The 20912-nt window shown below is 42.8% G+C and overlaps 1 protein-coding gene across 2 annotated transcripts in view; it reads left to right on the top strand.

Annotated features, from left to right (window-relative positions):
• MEGF11 (multiple EGF like domains 11) overlaps positions 1-20912 on the top strand; it is a 246274-nt gene that overhangs the window by 218352 nt on the left and 7010 nt on the right. For both annotated transcript variants that reach the window (XM_026648563.1, XM_024205469.1), the window contains exons 21-22: positions 9134-9200; positions 17089-17145. In XM_026648563.1, coding sequence (XP_026504348.1) covers positions 9134-9200; positions 17089-17145 — 124 coding nt within the window. The remainder of the gene's footprint in view (positions 1-9133; positions 9201-17088; positions 17146-20912) is intronic.

Genomic DNA, 20912 nt, shown 5'->3' with positions numbered 1-20912 from the left:
CCCCAGATTGAAAGTGCAAATGCTAATAGTTGTCAAAATTGAGGTTCATCTCCACAACCGTGAGCCTTCACAGCTAATCCTTCTGAAATAATTGCAATGAATTCTGTAAAGGTCAAAGCAAGCACCTAGCTTGGTTTCCCAGCCTGCAGTGCCAGTTTGTCACCTCGCCTCTTAAAATATTCAGCTGCTGGAAGGGAATAAAACCCAGAGAACGGTTTAGACCAGACTGGAAGCCATTTTCTTCCCTTTACTGCCCTCTGTCAATCATTCAATTAAAAGGTTGTCACGGTGTTTTAAATGGAAAAACAGTGGATTTTATATTTTTCTTAGAGTACTTATCAAAATATATGGCCTGGCTTTTCTTTTAGGTTCCCCACTGTCTTACTTATTCATGAGAATGTGCTACAGCATTGTATTAGCTAGGCTGGCCTCTAATATGCTGCTTCTCTATGCAGTTTTCTAGACAAGTAAGACAAAAGAGCATATAAATCCCCTAACGGCCACCTTAACGATTTTCATTTCCTAATCAGTTTGTCTGATGCCATCCCCACTCTCTGCAGTGAAGTGTGCACACTTTGTACTCGGAATACATGTCTATTTACAGTGCGGGCTGGGGTCACAACGGTCCCAGGGACAGAGCACAGAAAAGTGCGAGAAGAAAATGACAGGAATTCCCTGGGGTGTTGAGTGTGCCTAGACCAGAGAAAGTTGGATTTATAACCATCCCTGTACTGGATAAGAGGCAGCAGGCCTTGGAGGCACTGAGCGGGAGCTGTTCTTCTAAGATTTCCTTATTAGAGGGCAGGGGACAACATGGGTGGAGGGGTAGGAGAAGAGGACAAACCTTGGTCCAGGTTGAGAACTCTTTTTCTCTCTAGTGCTGTCTCTCTCTCCCCATCTCTCCCTTCCTCCCACTACCAGTCCCTTCTTTTTCACTCCCTCTCCTGCTCCCTGTTGTCCCCTCCCTTTATTATCCTTTCCATTCCCCCCTCTTATCCCTTTACCTGTGTCCTGTCTCATCCCCCTGCATTTTCTCTATCTTCCACCCTCTCGCCTATTTTCTCTCCTCCCCCAGTTCCTGTACTATGTCCCTGTTCCCCCCCACTCAGTGTAGCTTGCAGCAGCAGAAAGTCAGTTTCATTGAATGTGAGAGAGGTCAGGATGTTGGCCAGATTAACTGGGAAACAAGGTGGGTGGGGATGGCTTTAAGCAGAAGCAAAGTGAGGAGCCATTAGTGACCCCTCTCTTGCCAGACTTCAGTCTGAGAGACAAGCCTGTCTTCTTTTCTGACAGTGAAACTAGAAAGAGAAGAAATATTGCTAGACCCCCATCCTTCTCCAACAGCAGGATCGGGGTGGGGGGCAGCTTATGTCCTGATTTCCCCTTTTGGGACTTGACAGTTGTTTGGTCCTTGCAGATTGTAAAAGTAGCCCTGAATCTAGAAGCTTGAGTTCAGTGAGAGAGAGAGCCTGGTCTGGTTGCCAGTGTGAGTCAGCAGAACAATTCGGCATCTACATGCAGGGTCCTAGCTCCTGACTCCAGAGTGAGGCAATAGAAGGGTTCTATGCCTCTGTACAGGGTGTGACCATGGGACACCCTGTTACACTAAGTTAGCATCTTCCTTCCATAAGAGTGAGGTTACTAGTCAAATTACTTGGGTCAAATTCTGCTGCCACTGAAATCAATAGCAATATTTCCATTGACTTCAGTGTGGTCAGAATTTCACTCTTCGTGTTGTCTCTACCTGTCTCTTGGATTGTTAGCCCCTTCAATCAGGGACTGTCTTTATTTTTGGGTCTTATATGGCACCAAGCATATTGCTGGTATTTACCAGATCAGAATAATGATTCAGGTTGTGCTGGTTTTTGAACAAATTTATCCCTGGTATTATCTCCATTGACTTCCCTGCAACTGTGCCATAACATTCGCTGGGCCAAATTTCTCTAGTATGGATGAATAAAGTTGGGCATTCAACTCCGTATCTGCATTCTTCATATCGGTCCTTTTAGTTGCCTCCCCTGATTTTTAAATGTGCTGTGGACCAAAACCTCCCGTTGAGTTCACTGGGATCATTCATGAGAAGAAGGACTTTTAGTGCTGTTAAGCGCTGCAGCGTCAATCCCGTAGACTCCCGATTTATCTGCAGCTGTTAAAGCAGTTTCTAAATTTCACCAAAAGCGTCACATAAAATAAGAAATTGCAAAACAGAGGTCGCTGGGACGCCCCACTAGTTAAAATTAACTTGTTCACACAAAAATGCTCTTTAAAGTAGTTTTGACTTAAATTTACCAAAGAAAGGAATGAAAGTTGCAAATATGGAACAAGGAGGCTTGTGTTCACTTGGTCCTCGGAAGCTTATACAGAGACTTAGGCTGGGACTGTGAAAGGCTCCTAAGGGCTTGATTCTGCTGCCATTAAAATCAGTAGCTAAACTGCCATTGACGTGTGTGGTGCAGGATCAGTGCCTAAGGGAGTTAGTTACTTAGCTAACGTTAAGCTTCTTCAAAAATTCCATCCTTGTCAGATTGCAAATGGTTGGCCAGATAGTCCTAGAGATATTTATACACAGGCTAGACTCTCATTGATCTCAATGGAAGTTTTGCCCAGATAAGAACTAGATTTCAGCCTTATATAAGTTTATATGCTAGGATTTTTTTCATTGGGAAAATTTACTATAAGGGGAAAAATATTCCAGAAACAGTTGCTCTCCACGGAAGATGAAAAGCATATTCCATCTTTGCAGAAAATAACAACTTAACATAGCACAAAAAGACAGTTGTAATCAGACTTCACACAATTACTGCATAGTAAAAACTCAGAAATGGCCCAAAACTATTCAATTGAACAGCTTTGGACCAGAATTGATTTTTTTTTTTTATGTCCAGTTTTCGTTCAGTGGGCTGAGTTTAAATTGGCTTGAAAGGATTAGATTTTTATCAGTGAATGCCAGTAAACGTCAATCACTGTACACACACAAACCAACCAACAAAAAATACTTCCATTGATAATAATCAAAATTTACTGATAGGCAAAGTAAGAAAAATGCAGCTTGAGAATTTAGGGTTTGATTTAAGGATATTTACTTTACATATTTTGACATGTGATATTGACAAATTGTATTTTAACAGTGTTAAAGATTTTATCTTTTGAATCTCAATGTCTATTGTCATTAAACAGTTATTGTCTGAACCTCCCCTTGATTTCCCACAACTGTGAAAATTTAAATCAATAATCATTTAAAAAGTTTAAAAATGAATATCAATACTACCCACAGAATTTCTTTTTTATTTCTAAATCTAATTCTGCCAGACCTATTTAAAAACCCTGGGAAAACAAAGCTTTTAATGAAACTCTGTGACCCAAATGGTGCAGCTGGATTAGAAATCACCATTCGTTACTCGGTGTTGCTACTGCAAAGCCTCAAACCAAAAAAAGGGGGGCACTGGCTCAGCTGGTACAAACAGATATTGAAGCTGTGCCAGCTTACACCATATAAGGATGTGGCCCAAATTGTGTGGTTCCTTTCTGTGTTACAATGTTATAAATAGGCTTGGCAGAATTTGATTGATTTTTTTTTTTTAAATAATTTCAGTGGGTAACACTGAGGCTTATTTTTAAAGGCATTTTTTAATTTCTATTGATTTTAAATTTTCACAGTTGTGCAAAACTAGTGGGGAGGAAGGTGTCAGACAACCAACCTCAGGGCAGATTGTTAAATACCAGGGGACAAACCCCAAATTGGTGGTTTGTTCTATACTTAGATTTCACCAACCAATTTTAGCGGAAACTACTCAGGCACTATAACAGCCTTAACATGGAGTCACAGACAGCCCCCCTTGGATACTCCAGTCTATCTCGCCCCCCTGCTGAGCCTGCCTTTGTGATAGATGGTCCTTTACACCAAGAATCACAGCAATATTCAGGTTACTCCCAGTCCCAAAGGACCAGTCACTTGCCTCAGTTCAGTTGCACCTTAGATCTCTCACCAAAGACAACACTTGTAGCCAATACTATAATAACCTCTATAAAGATTCCTTAAACAGGAGAGTTGTTTACAAGGTTAAAGCAGATAAACTTAGATACACAAATGAGTTACAATTTTAAGTTTCAACAGGTAATAAAAGCTTCTATAATTAGCAAGCTCTATATGCCCTTTAGGGCTAATCCAGGCTAAGCAGCTGGGGATCTCTTGCTTGTGCCTGGAAAAATGTTGTCCCTCCCTCCTCCGGAGACTTGAAGAAGAGCTCTGTGTAGCTCCAAACCTTGTCTCTCTCACCAACAGAAGTTGGTCTAATAAAAGATTCTACCTCACTTATCTTGTCTCTCTTATATTCTGGGACCAACATGGCTACAACAACACTGAAAAATCACAAATTGTCAACATCACATGTCAAAATAAACAAAGCAAATATCTTTAAATCAAACTCTAAGAAGTCCTCGGGCAGCATTTTTCGTACTTTGCCTATCTACATATCAATTATTATCTGTGGAATATTTTTTCATTGGTTCATGTGTACAGTGAAACTGACATTTACCGATACAAATCTAATCCTTCCACGCCTAGTTGCAAAGCTATCTGCTTTTTAGTGATTGATTGCTACTTGTCTGTGGTTGTTATGACTGTACCATCTCTGCACATGGCATATGATCATCTCTGTCAATGCTTTTCTTGGTTGAGAGAGAGAAAAAGGAAATGCTGAATAAAAACCGAATGACTCCTGTCTTGTCTATTAGTGCAGTCCAGATACACAGAGGAGCCAGCCCAGGTGTGAGCGTGCCCAATCACCAGCCACTATTCTCAGGCAGAATGACTGTGATTAGAAATATCACACACAGCCAGAAGGTTTATCATCTTTGTCTCTGCTTCTGTCTATCTTTTGGGGATGAGGGAATGAGAAGAGAGGCTGAGAGGCTGGCAGGGAGATGACTAATGGGCTGATAACACATTTTAGCTTTGCTGATTGAGCAAGGCACTTGTAGACAGAAAATTTGAAGGAATAGAATAAAGCAACAGACATTGCTACTGTTGCTCTGTCTGTTCTATCTAATGTTAGATTAATAGAGTCTTAGGCTTTAAGGCCAGAAGAGATCATTGTGATCCTCTAGTCTGACCTTGTGCCTAGCACAGGTCATAGGACTACCCTGGATTAATAGTCGTGGTAGAACTGAAGTATATCTTTCATAGAGATTAGGAAAAAATTCGACTTGGATATTCTTTTCCTTCAAATCTAGTGTTCTAGCATTAGTCCAAATTGTATGTGTGTTTAATGGGTGTAATCACACCTGTTATGGCCTGAACCCTTATTCTGATGTGCAAACCAGCATTTGTTGGCCCAAGTATCCATTTGTGTACACAATACCCCGCTTTATAACTCCAGATATGGGGACTCAGTGTAACATGTCTTCATGTTTATTTTCAGCTAAACTGTTTCAGAAAGCAATTAGAGAACCACAGTACTATAGGTTTACATGTGTACATGTAGATATCGTTTCTTGTATTTTATACGTTGAGTGCACACATACAAAATGGGAAATGACTGCCTAGGAAGGAGTACTGTGGAAAGAAATCTGGGGTTATAGTGGATCATGAGCTAAATATGAGTCAACAGTGTAACATTATTGCAAAAGAAGCGAACATCATTCTGGGCTGTATTAGCAGGAGTGTTGTAAGCAAGATACAAGAAATAATTCTTCCAATCTACTCCCTGTTGATAAGGCCTCAACTGGAGTATTATGTCCAGTTCTGGGCACCACCTGTCAGGAAAGATCTGGATAAATTGGAGAAAGTCCAGAGAAGAGCAACAAAAATTATTAAAGGTCTAGAAAACATGACCTATGAGGAAAGATCCAAAAAATGGGGTTTGTTTAGTCTGGAGAAGAAAAGACTGAGGAGGGATATGCTAACAGTTTTCAAGTACATAAAAGGTTGTTACAAGGAGGAGGATGAAAAATTGTTCTCCTTAACCTCTGAGGATAGGACAAGAAGCAATGGGGTTAAATTGCAGCAAGGGAGATTGAGGTTGGACATTAGGTCTGGGTAGTTTAGCACGGGAACAGATTGCCTAGGGAGGTTGTGGAATCTCCGTTGCTGAAGGTTTTTAAGAACAGGTTAGACAAACACCTGCCAGGGATGGTCTAGTTATTACTTAGTCCTGCACTGAGTGCAAGGGACTGGACTAGATGACCTATTGAGGTCCCTTCCAGTCCTGAACTTCTACGATTCTATGGGTTCCCCGTGTGTGTACTAATGCACATTGGTACTCAATATATAAAACACCTGGGACTCCTCCAAACAATTAGAAGTGAGTGTGGGGGAGTAAGAACTGCATGATTTGGCCCATGGTTATTACAAATCTTCCCTTAAACTAAACTCCAGGAAAACCGAAGAGCAAGAGTGTCCAATCCTGGCCTGGTGCAGGAGGAAAGGGAGATGGCGTAAGGAGTCCCCCCAGCTTGTGCCCCTGTGCGTTGGCTGCAGGACTTGGATCCACCCAAGCATAAAGACCCTACAGGGCTAGGCACCTAAATGGGATGAGCCAATTGCCCTGCTCCCCACCTCTACAGCAGCTAACTGAGCTGCCCCACGCAGACGGGAGTGCCTGGCAGCAGACTTCCAAAAGGTGGCAGAGTGGCCATGCCTCCCCTGAGCTCTGGGGAGCATGGTGCATGCTGCGGGCACATGGCTTTCTGGAGCTCCCACCGGAGCAGTGTGCATCGGCCTTGTCCTCTACCACGAGCTGCACTAGCTTCAAATGGCTCCAGGGTTTGTGATTCCCATGTACCTGTCTTTTTTTTTAAAACCTACCGTGCCCACAGCCCCTACCATATCCATACAGATTTAATTGCACAAAACTAAGTCTCACCAGTAAAAATACAAATGCATCCCTTGCACTCCCTAAAAGAGAGCGTCAATACAGAGCTGCGTGCAATGCTAATAACAAGCCCCCAGCCCCTAAGGATCTTGTCCGATTCCATGTGCTGTTACTAACTCCAAACTCAGCCATGATTTAGGAATGTTCCCTGAGCCCTTCAGGCAAATCCAATTCATGCTTTCACATTGGAACTGTGACTTTAGACATCTTTGCACTGAGGCCAGGTGAAACTTGGCGGTTTCAGTTGGAATTCACACGGAGGTTTGGATCCATTCAAACCCAGAACAAAGTGAAATTCTGGTGGTACGAACACATGAGAATCACACTCCGCGTGAATGAGCTTTGCACAGTTCCAGTCTCACTACGGCACTACAAGCACTCACCCAGTACCATGTGAAGTTTTGTTCTACACTAGGAATAGCGAATTTTAGATTGTTCCATTAAAGTGCCACTTTATATGCATTTCGTGAGTAACCTGTTAGCCTTAAGCACACTACATATGGTTCAGTACACGGCAATAGATATCGTATAGAAGAATTTGGTCTGAGGTAGCTTTTGTTCTGAGTTTGAAATAAAAATGGACGCTTGTATATCAGATTCACTGCGTGCAGTTGGAAATTTACCATGGTATTTCCATTTTAACTATAGGGAATGCCAGAAACACTGGGCTAAAGTCAAACACCAGAGCATGGGAAATAAATGTATTTTGTAAAATGGTGTGCACAGTAACTAGATAACTGCTAGGGCTGGGCAGGAAACAGTTTTCCCATCCCAGCAGAGTCTTCAAGATTTCAAAAAAATTTCCTGGGCCCAGATCTATCAGAATCTTGAAAATGTTTGTAAACAATAATCCAAGAGAAATTTCAAATCATGTTACTTGAAAGGTTTTGTTTTGAGTTTGACCTTTGCTTTTTTTTGTATAAATTAATTGAAATTTTGAAACACCCCAAAATTTTCATTTAAAAAGGTTGAAATGGAATGGCTGACTGATTTCAAAACTTTTTTTTTCTTTCCAGAAATGTTTTGAATCAGGAGAGATGTCCAAATGGCCCTTTTCCTGCAAATAGTTTTGTTTTCAATGTATCGTCATTTTCTGACAAAACATTTCATTGGAAAATTCCCAACCAGCTACAGCAAATCACAGGCCCTTCCTGTTTATCCATAGGCACCTTGGCTCTGAATGTAAGGTCCATAAATTCAATAGTGCTAACGTCTCTGCATACAGAAACCCAGAACGTGAGTGAGCCCTGCACAACCACCAGAGTGCATAAGGACTCTTTCCTTCTGCTCCTTCCAGTGTGGGGATGGAGTCCTAATCCTTCTGCATAGGTCAACATACAAGGGGAGCATTGTGCATCAGCTCAATGGTTGCTGCAAAGTGCCTACCCTAGAACAGTACTAGGGAGGTCATGCCTCAGATAGATACCGATTTCTCCAGTGCTGCTTCTGGGCCATGATGTCTCTGCAGTGCCCCCTAGACCAGGCTTGTGGCTAAATGCTAGTCTGGCTCAGTTTAAGCTTATCTTGACATACATTCTAGAAATGGCAGCAAACTCAAGAGCATATGGTAACGTGCCTTCACTGGACGCTGCTGTTTTCTGTTGCTGGCAACATGGGCTGTTTTCCTTTTCGACTTTCTCTGTCTGCTCTAGCACAGAAGCCAGCTGCTAGTGCAGCCTTGGCACATGGCATGACCCAGATGCCAGTCTCTAAGATAAAACTTTCCAGCAGTGGTGTATGGATGGAAGCCCTGGACTCTCTTCTGATTGTGTTGGCAGATCTGCCTGTGGCTTCATGCCTTGTTCTTCTTGATGTGGTTTTCCTTGAATTGTGAGAAATCTTGTATCTTTTATATCTGTTAACTAAATATATCGATGCATAATTAAATTCCCCTTATTCCAAACAGCTCATGCCTGCATGCTTATGTAGGTTTTTTTGCTATATTCATCTTCATCATTTGCTTTGAAGCTGCCAGTATGTCTCTCCATTTGCACAAACATTTGATTTATAATTAATGGTTGCCCTAGGAAGTCATGCATTTTTCCAGCATGCTTGTGTACATTGCTTAGTGAAGTGTCCTTCCTTTGTGATTTTTCCCGTATGGTAGCTAAAAACTATCAAATTATATATATGAAGAACTGGGTTGGTGAGGCAGAAGTAATATTCACCTACCATTTTGGTTTATGGTATAGTTGGGTCAAGCTCTTGAGTGGTGGGGTTGTTTGTTTCAGTGTTAACTCATTGTCATGCTTTTTGAACAGCTCAGTAACAAAGTCCTTGACAGAGAAACTGCAGACCGGAGACCGTACAGCTATCTGAATGAACTAGGTCAGTAATTTTAAACAATTTAATTGTTTAAGTAGAATTTAGAGCAATTCCAAGGCCAGTTCAGTCATCCATAAAGGCACTAACAATAAAATAATATTGGCATTGTCTTTATTTCACTAAAAGAATTACTAGTGATGAAAGATCTAGACTTGACAGTAGTTTTCTTTACCACAAAGCATACCTTGCGGAAATTGAGCAGATGGTCTGGCTTTCTGGTTTGGTCTGTTGAACCACATTGATCTATTCCAGAGGTAGGCAACCTATGGCACGTGTGCCGAAGGCGGCACGCGAGCTGATTTTCAGCGGCACTCCCACTGCCCGGGTCCTGGCCACCGGTCCGGGGAGCTCTGCATTTTAATTTAATTTTAAATGAAGCTTCTTAAACATTTTAAAAACCTTATTTACTTTACATACAACAACAGTTTAGTTATATATTATAGACTTATAGAAAGAGACCTTCTAAAAACGTTAAAATTACTGGCATGCGAAACCTTAAATTAGAGTGAATAAATGAAGACTCGGCACGTCACTTCTGAAGGGTTGCCGACCCCTGATCTATTCCATGCATTGGATGTCTTTTCGGAACTCACTTAGAACAGTGAAACTCATTCAAGTTAAGATTTCTGTCCCTCTTTCCTGCTTAACTGATATAAATTATTAAATAAGTTGGGAACCCTACAAGCCTTACTCAGTAAAATTCCCTTTGAAGCCTGTAGCTAGAAAGGAGGGGTGAGGTAGGAGCTACTACATCCCAGTTAATCCTCCAGTGGCCAGCTTTAGATCTGCTTGGCACCACCAGTGTGGTAGAAAGCAACCCAACTGTAACAGTGCGTCAGGCCCAATGTTCCTTTCCATTCCCCAGCATGAGTTCTGACATGGTTTGAGCAGCTGGTATCTCCAAGTAGGTAAAATGCCATATTTTATATGCTGCTGAAAAGCTATCCTGTCTGAACACCTGAAATGTAGCTCGTCAATGGCAGAAAGCATTTGCCTCTTACTTCTGGTTTTGGCTGCTGAAATCTTGCTGGAAATAAAGTGTGCAGAAAGGCTAGTGGTAAGCAGAATTATGTGAGATCTCACAACACTCTAGGCAGAGGAATGAATGTGAAATACCATTGGGCCTTACACCTGTAACTGTTCCCTTGGTTAAACAGTGCTTTATTGGCACTGAGGATAGCAATGCCTACACCCATAGACCAAGTGTCATTTTCAATTCCTGCTTCAGGAAAATCACAAACCTGTAGGATTTCAATGCAAAGCTTTCTGCATCACCAGCCATTGATGTGCTCATCTGCATGGTAATTCATAGAGCTGCTGTGCTATCCTGATGTGTGTTTGCCTATCGTATATAGAGATTGAGGGGAAGGCATATGAATTCTGCACAAATGAAGTTTGTCTTCATCTTAGTTTTTCCTCTACCACTTTATCACTCCTTTACTTGCAAACACTGTTTTCATTTGCTTGTGGCCTCTTGCACCTCCTGTGTGCCAGACTTGGTTTGCACACCTGCATGGTTTTTTTTTTTTTTTACTAGCAAAAGCATTTCTAGGTGCCTTTGGATATGAAAAGAGTGACATTCAATAATGATGAGCAGATTAGTAAGAGATCTCAAGGAAAAATAGATACAATTTCTTTCCATTGTACTTTGTTGCTCAGATGTCTTGTTTTAGACCAAATTTTCCAGAAAACGTTCAGTTTCACATGGAAGCATAAAAAAATGTGCATTTTCTCTGAGTTTCAGCATGGAAATTGACGATCACCCAGCCTCAAATGTTGAGGTTTTTGCTCCAAAACAAGGCCATTTTTGCATGAAAAATTAGCAGATTCTCATTTGAAAATGCTGCTGCTTTTGAGCAATAAAAGGCTCAGAATCAGCCTATCTTCTCAAATTCACATTGAACTGTGAAAACCTCAAATTCTGAGTCGCAAATACTTTACAAAGGTAATTGTATCTGTTTAAGGGGATTGGAGGAACCTTGATGGTGACAGGCACGCTTCTGACAGATAAACCCCAGTACACAACGTATTGTCATGGATGCGCTGCAGAGAGATCAGTGTTTGAGCCGTAGACTTTGATTCGGGGTATATTACTTGGCTGCATTACCTGCATGAAACCTAGTCCTGTCAGCTTCAGGGAGTGGCCTCCCATTACAGGAATATTGAATGTATTGCCTGTTTGTCTGGCTTTAGAATATTCTGGGTCATGTTATTCTGGTGTGGGTGACACCCTAAAACAGTGGTTCTCAAACTGAGGCCGCCGCTTGTGTAGGGAGAGCCCCTGGCGGGCCAGGACGGTTTGTTTATCTGCCGGGTCCGCAGGTCCGGCCGATCGCGGCTCCCACTGGCCGCGGTTCGCTGCTCCAGGCCAATGGGGCCTGCGGAAAGCGGCACGGGACAAGGGATTTGCTGGCCGCCACTTCCCGCAGCCCCCATTGGCCTGGAGCAGCGAACCGCGGCCAGTAGGAGCCGCGATCGGCCAAACCTGCGGAGGCGGCAGGTAAACAAACCGGCCCGGCCCGCCAGGGGCTTTCCCTACACAAGCGGCAGCTCCAGTTTGAGAACCACTGCCCTAAAATAACAAGCTAGTACGTGTGTGCATGGAGAAAAAAATACCAGTAAGTGTACAGATTTTAGCCTCCGGAGCCCATGCTAAATAGGTCCAAAGTCTCAAACCACTCAATAAGTTTACAAAAAAACCACATTATTTTGCTAATTAAATCAAGTCTTAGAAGCAACATGCTGTAAACAAGAATGGCTGATGCTGTTTGCCATGGGGCTTTTTATAATACTGTCCTCAAATGCAGTGTCTGAGCACCTGATTTGGGGTATGTTTGCAACAACTAAACAGCCATTACAAATACAGATATGCTTCAATTGTTTGAGATCCACAATGTTTGGATCCAAATTTGGTTCAAAATTGTTTCAAAGGTCAGGATGTGTGGGAGAATGCTTCAATCCAGGATTTTGGTGTAGTCTGTAATAGAAGAGGCTAGTAGCATACTGGATTTAGACAGAGACCTAAAATTTCCCTAAATTCAGGATCTCCAGAACTGGAATATTTATGTATTTTCACATTCCAGTTAACAAAATAATAGAGCACACATCTCTCCGCAGCTCTGGGGGCCCTGCAGGAGAATTTTGAGGAGTGTTGTAAACACCAGTATCAAAAGAGGGTTATGAAAGCATGATGTAGCAGAGACAAAGTGGGTGGGTGGGTGGGTGTGTTAACTTGCTTATATGATTTTGGAAATTAGGTTGAATTGTATTGATGTTACTCCTGTTAATTTTCCGTTCATCTTTTTCAAATCTTGAGTCCAGATAACTACAACAAAAGAAACATTTATGAAATATACAATATGTAGGAACATACATATATGGAATACATATATGTATATGTATACATATACATGGGGATCAGTCAACCAGTGCTCTCTGGCTCAGTGGAAGGTGACTTGATCATTATTTTGGTCTGTCTGGTATCCTGTTCAATAATAAAACTAGCCATTATATTGTCTTTGGCAGCTTCCTTACCACAGGGCACCTACCAGTATGTCTTTAAAACGTTAGTCGTCCTAGTTTTCTGTCACTTTTACGCAACATTTAGTGAACATATGATATGTTCTGTTCTGGGCTCCATGTGCTCTCTGTTCCACTTCTCCGGCCTGTTTTGGTTTTGTGTTTAGCTTATTAGGCAATAGAAAAGAGGGGAAAAGTCATGAAAATTACACTGTGGGGTTCTTTGAAAGATCACGTTTGATTCCATTGGAGGATAAGGAAATGATTGACATTGCATTAGGTAAAAGAGACCTAACTTAAACTTTTGCAGTCCTAGGGTTAGTGCTTCACTAGGCAGACAGCAGCTTTCCTCATGCCCATGCTGCATTCTTACCTTTAGCGCAGCTGCATTATGCTAACCAAGCCTGCTAAATCCTGGCCTTTCCATTTCAACTGCCCATTGCCCAATGGTACACAAATACACACTCACAGAAAACTCGGTAATCAAGGAGAATCTCCAGAAGGTTCTTTCTGTTTACAAACTGGGCTTTACAGGCACAATTCTGCAAACCCTCATTCAAGCAAGTAGTCCTTACATGAGTAGCCCCATGGAGTTCAGTGGGACTTGTGCAGGTCTGGTCCACTCATCTTGGTAAGGCCTATTTCCATGCGTAAGAGTTTGCAAGACTGAGCCCTGTGCATTCAGAAAAGCTTGGTCTAACAAATCGTTAAAACCAACAGGTGAGGCGACGGTTAGAGACGGGCCCAAGCTGGATTTGGATGGGAACATTTGGGACGATCGGGGCATCTGGATCATGAGCTTTGGTTCAGCCTCTTCTCTCCTTTTAATGAGAAATAGACAAATCTTAAATATAAAGGATATTTTCAAGGTTATGCAGCAAAATGTTGACCTACCTGGAAAGTAATTGGAGAAGGCAGATCTCATTATTATTCCTATATTACCATAAGCGTGCATGGTGGTTGACAGACAAATAAAAGCTGAGGTCTCTGCTCCAAGCAGTTCACACACTAAATTCAGCTCTCAGTTGGAGTGAATCAGGAGTACGTGTATTGCCAATGTCAATGGTACAAGCTCCACTGAAATTACACCAATGGAATTGAGATCAAGAATCTGGCCCTCATGAAGACTTACTGAGGGATTTCACAAAACTGGGTGACTGGACAAAAAAGTGGCAGATTAAATTCAGTGTTGATATATGCAAAGTAATGAACATTGGAAAACATAATCCCAATTATACATACAGAATGGTGGGGTCTAAATTAGCTGTTACCACTCAAAAAAGATCTTGGAGTCATTGTGGATAGTTCTCTGAAAACATCTGCTCATTGTGCAGCAGCAGTCAAAAAAGCAAACAGAATGTTGGGACTCATTAGGAAAGAGAGAGATAAGAAGACAGAAAATATCATAATGCCACTTTGTAAATCCATAGTATGCCCACACCTTGAATACTGTGTGCGGTTCTGGTCTCCCCCTCTCAAAAAAAGGTATATGAGAATTGGAAAAGTACAGAGAAGGGCAACAAAAATTATTAGGTATATGAAATAGCTTCCATACAAGGAGAGATTAGAAAGACTGGGACTGTTCAGCTTGGAAAAAAGACAACTAAGGGGGATATGATGGAGGTCTATTAAATCATGAATGGTGTGGAGAAAGTAAATAAGGAAGTGTTATTTACTCCTTCACATAACACAAGAACCAGGGGTCATCTGATGAAATTAATAGGAGGCAGGATTAAAACAAACATAAGTAAGTACTTCACACAACGCACAGTCAGCCTGTGGAACTCATTGCCAGGGGATGTTGTGAAGGCCAAAAGCAAAGCAGGGTTCAAAAAAAATGAGATACGTTCATGGAGAATAATTCCATCTATGGCCGTTAGCTAAAATGGTCAGGGATGCAACTTCATGCTCTGGATGTCCCTAAACCTCTAATTGCCAGAAGCTGGGAGTGGATGACAAGGGACGGATCACTCAATAAATTGTCCTGTTCAGTTCATTCCATCTGAAGCCTCTGGCACTGGCCACTGTTGGAAGACAGGATACTGGACTAGGTGGACCATTGGTCTGACTCAGTATGGCCGCTCTTATGTTCTTAGCTAATCATCTGTATCCTTAGTTTCTGAACTACCAAATTGCAGGAGCATGTTAGTGGATCTAGACAACAGTCACCGATCATTTATTCCAAACTCTTCACCAGGATGTTGCTTTAGATCTTCATAGGTGTAATGGAGAGATTTCTGTATACATCTCATGAGGGCACCCAGCATAGATATAACAGTACCGTACATAGACTGACTTCATATTTCAGTGAAGATGACTTCTTGTTTCTTGGGGTAAAACTTGACCTGATAAGTCACTAAATCATGCCGTTCCTCTCTACAGACATCTTTATCTGCTCATTAATCCCTAACCGCTATCTCTATTCCATACAGGCCGAACTTCTTATCTCCATCCCAATTACTATTTGATTGTAATCGGGGTCCTTCTCCTTGCCCAACCCTGCACAGTACACTGCCCCCCATTCGTTCTCCATCCCCACTTCTACAAGTACGCTGGCCAGGTAGCTCTGCTCCTCGTGCTGATGCTCTGCATGTTGACTCTTTCTACAGTTATTCTGGACACTATTAAGGGCTCAATGTCCCCTTAAGGTAGTGCCCCACATTCGGGGATGCTGTGGAGCTGTTGCACACTCCACCTCAAAGGTGAAGCCTCCTGGAGCACCACCAAACCCAGGGGACATGTGCCCATTTATAGCTCCATGCACGTAAGCAGATGAGACTCTGGTACACACCAGGAGACGCTGCACTAAGTGAGAAGGTGCCATTTTTACACAGTTACTTTCCACTTCAGCTGCACTGGAACCAGTTCTCCATTGCACTTAGAGCCCCTTTCTGCAACTCTGGCAAAATAAAAGGGTCTTCAAGAAGGCAGAAATAACCCCCAGGGAATACCCCTATGTAAGAGGGCTCCCCCACTGGCCTAGAACTGCCAGCGTAGCCCTGTCCCACTGCTCCCAGCTCCTGGAGGATATGCTGGGAGAGGACGGAGGGCAAGGAGTAGGCAGGCTGGGACAGGAAGGTGGTTCATAGGGGGCTATGGGAAGCAAAGTGTAAGGTTGCTTTACTGTTGCCAGGGGCTCTACCAGCCCCAGAATACAGGGAGCACGAAGGTGGTGTAGAGCCACCTCTGCCCTGCCCCTCCAGCGCCCTTTCCTGTGCTCTGCTCAGGGATGGAGCAGTTGTGAATCAGGGCCGATGGTTTGTAACTTTGGACTGTCGGTAGCCTGAGGGCAATGGTGACTTATTCAGTGAAAAACAAGGCTGCAGCCACCACCTCTGGCATGAAGAAGGAGCCGTGTGGATACTGCAGGTTGCTGCTGTGGGGGCGCGGGGGGGGGGGGGCGGTGAGAGATCATCCTTGTTCTCTGCAGAGACCAAGGACGCTTCAGGATGAAGGAAGATGTTAGGAGAATCCTTGAACATCTTATTCACAGGGCTTCTCGAACAACAGAGCTTGTGAATTTTAGAAGTTATATGGTGCTATTTCTGTAACTGAGTTTGCATTGGCTCTGCTAGACTGTAAGAAATGCCAGACGATGGAGTTAAGAAGAATGTAGGAGCTAGAGTTGGTGTTCTCTTAAACCTGGTTGTTACTTGGGGTGATTTTAAGCAACACCAGCTAGTAAACTCAAATAGGATCCCCTCCCCCGCAAGTAACTTGAGTGGCATGTTCCTATGGAATTTCATAAGTCGATTTCTTTGAAATTGGCAGCCTGCTGTAAATTGCTACACTTTGAGCCAGCTGTGCAACCACTTCAGGATAATTGTCTTGTCTGTTTATTAAATCATGTGCAGATAAATGAAGTCAACATCTCTGAACCAAAGCTAGTGAATAAATAACTTTCAAATCCACAGGTGAAATATCCCCTAAAATTAACTGTCTTGCAATATAACCTGGTCCATAATCTGAAACTTCTAGTGTTATATTTGTTCGGGTGGTTTTTTGTTTGTTTGTTTGTTTTTTGCATACATCTCTAAACTAATTGCTTCAGGAGTAAACTTATCAGCAGATTTTTTTTTCTGTTCTCCTGAAGGGTAGTTTGTTCTTGCTGAGAAGTGGTGTCCTGATTCAGGAAAGCACTCCTAGTCAGAGAAACTCTTAAGTAGGAACTTAACTTTAAGCATGTGCTTAAGTCCCGTTGAAGTCAAAATGGGGCTCAAGCACATGTTTAAAGCTAAGCCCATGCCTAAGCGTGTCCCCGAATAGGATCCTTAATGAACAGAGGGGAAAGAATATATGCTACGCATTAGTCAAAGCACTCCAATTTACATAAATATTCATTTGTTTTCCATTATATATCATTTTTATGCAGGTGCTTGTGGGATGGATAGACGTCAGAACACATACATAATGGAAAAAAGCTTCAAAGGTATAGTATCGAATGCCTGCAGTAACCCTAGCAAGGAGGTTGACAGGAGGGGTGGGGTAGAAGAGGTGAGAGAGGAATCCTGAACACCTGAAAAATGGTTGCCTATGAAAAGAAAGCAACAGAATGATGAGGTACAAAATTCGCCTGCATGGCTCAGCGGGTGGCCCTCTTGACTCTGAGCCAGAGGTGTATGACCCTTAAATTATGGATGCAAGTCTTCACGAGGTCATAGGCTTAATACCTAGTGCAATACTTGGAGGGGTGCTGCACTGCCATTGTCATTTGGATGAGTTGGTAAACCAAGATGTGTCTAGCTAGGTGGAAGTTAAAGGTCCCTAGCACAGTTGAAGACCCTAAGCCTGCATTCCTACCAGGGCTTTGGGGAACAATGGCTGAATATGTAATGGCTGCTGTGTATGCCTGCTAAGTCACTATAGTCACTTAACATATTGCATGGTAAAGCTCTTTAGGGGATCTTTCAGTGTGCACAACACTATTATAAAAACAAATTGCCTTCTGTCTGTGCACTACCCAAAGAGAATGTACACAACAGGCATTTTAATCAATCACTGCAGCATTAAATAATTGAACAAACACTGAGCTGAGTGCAGTTCGCACCGGTGGAGCACCCAGGACTTGCCTGAACACTGCTCAGACCCGAGCCCAGCTTTCTTTATATGTCAGAAACCCAGGGGCTGCTTTATTGCTAATTGACTTGGGTTATTCCGGTTTTGAAGGCGAGAGCCACACACATAGTGAGCCTTAAGCCCACAAAACCCTTCCTCAGGCAAGACTCCCATTGACTTCCATGAACCTTTGGGCCAGCGAGGACTGCAGGGTTGGTCCAGAAGGTGAAACAAGGAGGACTCAGTATCCCTCTAGAATATGCAGGTTTATGAGGCCAAAATCTCAGCTGGTGTAGACTTCAATGGAGCCACCTCAGTTTGCACCATCTGAGAATTTGGCCCTGTGTATTGATTTGGGGAACTAAATGTTTGACAGTCTCCTTCAATAAGATACTTTGCAACCTTACTTGTGCAAGCTGTCCTGACATGAAACCAAATGGGACTGCCTATGTGAGTAAGGGTTGCAGGATCTGGCCCTTGTTAATTGAATTGATGGAAGATGGCCCATGAGTATGAAACATATATATGGTAATGACCAGCCCTGAGAGGTGTATTACTAGCCCTTCAGCCAGGCCTAGAGAATGAAAATATTTTTTGTTCATAAAAATAACTAATATAATATGTAAGAAAAGATTGATTTATCCCATTGCCTTAAGTGAGAATAGTTAGTACAGCTTCAAGGAAACTCACTATACATGATCTGTCAAAATATTAAGAGAAAAAAATGTTAGTTTTCCATATGTTTTTCCTTATTCCATTGACTGGTAGTGCTTCCAGTGACTTGACTGATATCCCTGTTCAGTAAAAGCCCTTTATCTTCCAATGAAAGAAAATCTACTGTACAATAAATTACTCACAGTTTCGTCAAAGAAACTATCAGTACAAAAGTAGATTAAAATAAATCACCATTTATTTTTACAAAGTGAAAATGATGATATAAACACACAGTCTGAATTCACACCTGCACACCTCATAATTAGAATGAAGAAGAGTTGTGTGTAAGGTCAAAAGCTTGTCCCTTTCACCAACAGAAGTTGGTCCAACAAAAGTTATTCCCTCACCCATCTTGTCTCAATAATTAGGCTTGGCAGAATTCAAATTTTATTGTTTTATAATTTCAACGGATAATATTGATGTTTATTTTTAAGCTTTTTTCTGGTATTGATTTAATTTTTCACCATTATGGGGGATTAGGCAATACAGTGACAGTAGACACTGATATTCAAAAAGTTAAAGGTTTAGATCCCTTAAGGCACAAACTGTCAATATCACAGGTCAGAATATACAGGTTTTCCCCACTGTTACATATTTCATTACTTATTTAGGATTTTAGCCTTTTTCTTCACATGATCAGTTCACTTTGCTTGTTGCTGTTCAAAATTCACCCCTGCAAGTGGTCCGGTCCACTGAGAATTCCGTTACTTCTCTTGGAAGTAAAGGTCTTCATTCGTTGTTTGAGCACTGTAAACACACACAGCTGATCCTTAAAGGGGTGTGTCACTGACTGCAATAAGCAATGAGGCAGGGCTGGATTTTCAAAGGAATTTAGGGGCCTGCAGATGCAGAGAGGCACCTCGTGGGATTTTCAAAAGGAGCTGTGATGGGATTTCAGAAGAACAGCATCGTGGGCCTGTGCTGCACTCAATGGGCAGAGCTCAGTAGGTGTGAGCGGAGTTCTGCCCATTGACACCAGCAGGGCAGGTGGGGTTGCGTAAGCGTGTCCGGTTTTATTGTTTGTGTGCAGTCACTCTTTGTAGGTGTGTCACATAGGGAGCTGTGTCACAGACATCTACCCGGTCATGATGTTTTCCCCAGAACACTTTCAGTAATTTGTATACGGTTAATGTGATTCATGCATCAGGTATTCAGAGTAACTGGTTTTCTGCAGCAAACAGGCATTTAAACGACAGAAATGTGTGCATCCTACTGAGACTGCGGTCTGGTTACTGGAGTGCTGGGCCCCTGGGGGTGCGGTGGGGATGAAAAAGAGGGAGGGGAAGAGAGGAAGAACTCCTGGACTGTAGGCAGTACACAGCTATTGCTCTTAATCCAGCAAGTGTTTTGTTTTAATAGAAGGCAGTATATGAAACGTCCGGTGAGTTCAGTTCTGTGCGGGGGCACGTTCTACTCACAGCACCCAGGCTACTGATCTGTACATAACTCTCCGAACCCATCTTCTGCCCCTGAGAGCGGCAGCATGTCTGCAGGCTGAGTCACTCAGAAAAGACAGTCCCAGCTCCAGGACAATTGGAGTCGCACAGAGAAAAGCTTTGGCATTTATCCCCCTAACCATGCGTATAAGTCACGGTTGCTTAGGCGAGGGTTCACCTGAGCTCTGTTGGTGGTAGAAATCCAGATCACTCAATGGGGACAGATTGTGCCAGGCTCCCCTACTGCTGCACATACACAGAGAGGAAACGTAAAGAAACATTGATACAAAATGCTGATACCTGATCCTGCAGACCCTCCTCACCCAAGTCTCCCAGCAATGGGATGACTAATCTGAGCAGGGCTTGGAGAATCAGGCCATGAACCCTTCTATTTCCCAATAAGGAACGTCACATTCTTTTTGTTATTTGTGTGACAGCAGCACCTGGAGGCCCCAGCCTCAGTCAGGGCCCCATGGTGCTGGCAGCAGTACAGACACACAGGACGAGATCCTCCTTGCCCTGAAGAGCTTACAGTTTAAACAGAGGGGCAGAGAGAGGAAGTGGCTTACCCAAGGTCACACACAGCTCAGTGGTAGAGCTGGGAATAGAAGTGTCTGGACTCCCAATGCAGTCCCGATCCACGAGACGATGCTTGTCTCCTAGCTTAGCTCTGCCTTTGCCCATGTCAATTGTTTCTGGAGAAAACCTGCTTTGCATTTTAAAATGACTTTTCATTCTCGGCAGATGAGTTCAGAGAGTCGCATACAGCTCAGCAGCAGAGAGCAGGTGACAGTAGCAACCATAAAAAGGAGGAAGCGAGCGCAATGAGGTGTATGGTGAATACTGCTGCATTCCCGGTCTCCCATCTCATCCCTTTTCTTCTTGTTTTGCTCTGAGTCTGCTTTAAAACAGCTTCCAATGATGCATAACTCAGTAAAGTCTGCAATCATCTCAAACTGTGTTTTGCATGGGTGTGTATTTTGGGTGTGGG

This window comes from Terrapene carolina, unplaced genomic scaffold (assembly GCF_002925995.2).
Source record: "Terrapene carolina triunguis isolate 2854851 unplaced genomic scaffold, T_m_triunguis-2.0 Scaffold67, whole genome shotgun sequence".
Taxonomy (NCBI): Eukaryota; Metazoa; Chordata; order Testudines; family Emydidae; genus Terrapene; species Terrapene triunguis.
This window is presented reverse-complemented; position numbering and strand designations above follow the sequence as displayed.